This window comes from Rhineura floridana, chromosome 14, assembly GCF_030035675.1.
Source record: "Rhineura floridana isolate rRhiFlo1 chromosome 14, rRhiFlo1.hap2, whole genome shotgun sequence".
NCBI classification, from domain to species: Eukaryota; Metazoa; Chordata; class Lepidosauria; order Squamata; family Rhineuridae; genus Rhineura; species Rhineura floridana.
Genome location: NC_084493.1, coordinates 14,411,599 through 14,415,648, shown reverse-complemented (window position 1 = coordinate 14,415,648; position 4,050 = coordinate 14,411,599). Strand labels below are relative to the sequence as shown.

The 4,050-nt window shown below is 58.7% G+C and overlaps 1 protein-coding gene across 1 annotated transcript in view; it reads right to left on the bottom strand.

Moving 5' to 3' along the window:
- The window catches only part of MEX3B (mex-3 RNA binding family member B), a 4,112-nt gene extending 785 nt beyond the window's left edge, over window positions 1–3,327 (bottom strand). The window contains exons 1-2 of the mRNA XM_061595551.1: window positions 2,558–3,327; window positions 1–1,433 (exon numbers count right to left, since the gene is read on the bottom strand). The exon at window positions 1–1,433 is cut by the window's left edge and continues 785 nt beyond it. Coding sequence (XP_061451535.1) covers window positions 1–1,433; window positions 2,558–2,804 — 1,680 coding nt within the window. The 5' untranslated portion in view covers window positions 2,805–3,327. The remainder of the gene's footprint in view (window positions 1,434–2,557) is intronic.
- Window positions 3,328–4,050: the final 723 nt, after the last annotated feature.

Here is a 4,050-nt window from a genome sequence, read left to right as displayed (position 1 = left end):
GGGCACGAGGGCTGCGATCACCTCGCTCTCGAAGCAGACGGAGCAGTCGCGGCTGCCTTTTCTCCTCATGCCGGATGAAGAGCAAGACGAGCTGGAAGAAGAGCTGGAGGAGGAGGAGGAGGAGGAAGCCGAGGAATCGGACGGCAAGCCGGGCAAGTGGCAACCCAGCCCGTTGGCATAGAGCGGGTAGGAGCACGAAGAAGAGGAGGACGAGGACGAGGAGGAAGAAGAAGCGGCGGCGGCGGCAGCAGCAGCAGCAGCGGCCACAGCGGCGGCGATCAGGCGGCCTCCCGGGTCGCTGCGCACCCGGCGCGCCAGGGGATGCGGCTCGCCAGCCAGCGCCACGCCTCCAGCTCCTCCGTGCAGAGGCGGGGAAAGGCGCGTCGGAGGAGGCGGAGGCGGCACGGCGCCCCGCCTCTGCCCGCCGCCGTTGCTCACCAGCAAGGCCAGGTTGGCGTTGGGGGGAGCTGTGCCCCCGGGAAAAGCGACGTTGCTGGACGACGCAGGGCCGCGCTCGAACTGCGACCAAAGGAGAGGCGCGCCGGGCGGAGGCGCCGGGGCCAAGTCGAAGCCCGGCGGGGAATCGAAGGTCGGCAGCTCGGAGGCGCAGCAGTCGGGCGAGGAGAGGACTTCGCCGCCGCCCCCTCCATAGACGCCGTAGCCGTTGTTGTTGTTGTTGCCGTTGTGGTGGGTGAAGCTCAAAGACGGGCTGGGCGGGCTGTAATCGGCCAAGCGGGTGCTGCTGCCGTTGCCAAAGTAGGAGTCGGTGGAAGCGCTGCCCAGAGAGCTGGAGCTGTCGTTGCGGTAGCTGCAGAAGGGCTTGCGGCCCGGCGTCGGAGTGATGCTGGAGGAGGGAGGAGGGGGCGGAGGAGGAGGAGGGGGCGGCGGCGGCGGCGTGGGCTTGCTCCAGAGGCTGCCCGCGCCCCCTCCGCTCAGCTCGAAGCCCACATCGGTGCCGTTGGCGTGGAAGTCGTTGTCGTCGGTCAGCTCGATGATGCCGCCCGTGCGCATGGCGATGTGCGCTTCGATCTCCTCCCGGGCGCGGTCCACGTTCTCCGGCATGCCCGTCACCTCGAAGACGGGCTCTTTGTCGCGGCTGGGCGTGACGATGTAGGTGTGCGTCTGCTGCTGGATGCGTTTGATCGTGGCCCCCTTGGGCCCCACCACGAGGCCGACCACCCGGTAAGGCACCCGCACTTGGATGGTGGTCTGCCCGGGCAAGTTAGGCGGGCTGGGCACCGTGCCGTTCAACACGGTGTTTTTGTTCCGGGAGGCACGGATCATGGAGAAGTGTTCCGCCGCCGAAATTATCTCCCTCCGGGCCATCGCCACATCTTCCTTCCTGCCCGTTACGACGAAAAGCGGTTCCTCCCCGCGTACCGGGGTCTTGATGTAGGTGTTGGTTTTTGCCCGCAGCGCTTTGATTTTACAACCTGAAGGGGGAGGGGTGGGGGAGGGGGGAGAGGGAGAAGGGGGAGGGAGGGAAGGAAGGAACCAACGACAAAAAAACACGGTTACATTTCCAGCTGTTTAGGGTGCAACAAAATAACCTGTCACTCGTCCAAACATTTTGTCTATTGCGTTTTATCCATCTCGAGTCCCACTTACAGTACCTAACAATAATAATAATAATAAATAGCAGCTTTTGACACACGCACACACCGATCTCCGCACCTCGCACTAACCAGTATTCCCATTGGCCAAAAACGTTATGTACAAGGGATCGGTTGTACAGAGGGACCGAGTTGCCGGGAGGATGGGGGGAGGAGAGAACAAGACAAAAACACCCCCACCCAACCGTCCTGTGCGATGCCAAGTAAACGGCCACATTGCATCCATCTCAAGTGGGGAACCCAAATATGCAACGCCCCCTTTTTAAAAAAATAAAAGCCACACTTATCCAGGAGAAGGGGGGGTCTAAAAACAAGCCTGATGGGGATATTACACACACAAATAAATATAACCAAGACACAAGCAGCGACAGCCGAAAGCCCCAGGCTCGCAATGCAGGCGCTCTGAACCTAACTCCTTTGTTAACCTCGCCTCTCTGCCGTTTTTGTTTTGCGAGGAAACACCCTTAAGATTTCTAACTATTGAAAATAATCAAAGGCATTCCACCGACTGGGAGGTGCGGTCAGTGTCCCCGTGCATTTATTATTATTATTATTATTATTATTATTATTGCAACCACAGCCAAAAATCAAAAAGGGTTTTCGAGCAAAGGTTTGTCCTGCGCGATGAGGCGAACCTCCAACTGGACGCGAAAGGCGTCCTCCGCCGCCTGCTTCACTTTCTTTGTCTAGAGTGGAAGTGGAGGGGGGGGAGAAGGGTGTTGAGAAGAAGAGGCGGCCAGGTTAGCCATCATCATCACTACCTCTTTGCAATTTGGACTCGAGGGGGCGAGCCGTGTTGGCATCTGGAGGCCAAATACGTCCACCAAAAAGCCCCGCAAAAGCAGACGGCGCGGAGAGGCGGGCGACGCGGACCCTCCTCTCGGTTCCCACCACGGACCTCACATATGTCATGCAACGCGCACGCAGAAGCGAGTCGAGCCCACCTTGCCTGCCCACGATCTCGGCGACATGCTCCGAGCTGGGCACCGGGACGCATTCTGTCATGTTCACGCTCTTCTTCCGCGGCTCGTTGTCGTAAAGCGAGCCCGTCTCGTCGTTGTCTAAGCCCAGGAGTGACAACTGATCCAAGGCGATCTGCAGGGCTCTTTGGTCATCCAGGGTCTCGCCCCCTCCTCCTCCGCCGCCTCCGTTCCCATTCCTCTCCATGTCGGCAAACAGCGAGCTGGGCATAGTCCCGGTGGATGTGCGGGATCGCGCCCTCCTCTTCCCTTTCCCTCCTCGCTGGGGGAGGCAAGCGGCGCGCACACACACACCAAAATCAGACACAAAGGAAACGGCGGAGGCAGATGGCCAGCAAGCGGCAGAAAAGGAAGCGGAGGCAAGAGCGATTGGACGAGAGACCCCGGGAAACAGGTCCGGGATGCTGGCTTGGAACAAAGCAAAAGGGGGGGGGGAAATAACAATATTGTAATTTCCTCGTGCGCCGCTTTAGGGGGGAGGGAGCCACCCGTTTCAGTGCAATCCAGTTTATAAGACGCTTTCCAAGAAACCCCCCCACGATTCCCCCCCCAAGCTTTTTCTTCTTCTTCTTGGCCTGCCTGGGGGGGTGAGGTTGTTGTTGGGGGGGCGTGCAGAGAATGAAGAGAAGCGCTCCGGTGTTTTTTCCTCCCCCCTTGAGTTCTTTTGCTGGCCACAATGCCGGCGATGGCAGCGTTTCTTTAAGGAGCCCCTCCCAGCCTCCACTCACTCAGCGATTTCTTTTCCTCCCCCCCCCTTTCTTTCGCTTTCTCCTCCTCCTCTTTTCTGTCTGAGCCTCTGCTGCAGCCAGACGGCGCTGGGGAAAGGGGAGGGGAGAAATCAGAGCGCCGCAGCGTAAGCGGCCGGGAACCGACAAAGCCGCGGCGAGCCGCCGACACCGCCGCTGGAGAAGGCGATTGGTCCGGCCCGGGAGAGAGGGGCGGGCGATGGCCGCTCAGCCCCGCCCCCCTAAGGCAAGGCTTCTCCTTTCTTTGTTGTCGAATGCAGAACAATCATCATCATCATCATGATAAAAAAAAGATCCGGAGAGAAAGAAAGGAGGGTTAAAAAAAAGAAAAGAAACCCGTGTTCCTATATATCATCTTCCACCTAAGCGTCAGTCAACACACAAAAAATCACGTCTACTCAGAAGTAAGCTCCATTGTATTCAATGGGACTTACGTCCAGGTAAGTGTGGGCTGGATTGCAGCTTTATTTGCTGTTGCGACATGGCAAACAAGCCGCTTCCAACATTTTTTCCCCCAATCTGGAAAAAAAATGGGGGGTGTCATTTCTCACTCTCCCCAAGGGCTCTCTCATGCCGCTTCTACCCCCCCCCCCGAATTATTTGGCGAGCAAGGGAGGATAAATGCTGGGCACCAACGGATGGAGGCATGCATCTGTGCGCCCTTCCACTTAGCCACGCACGGCGATCTCCGTGAGCATCACTGGCCATAGA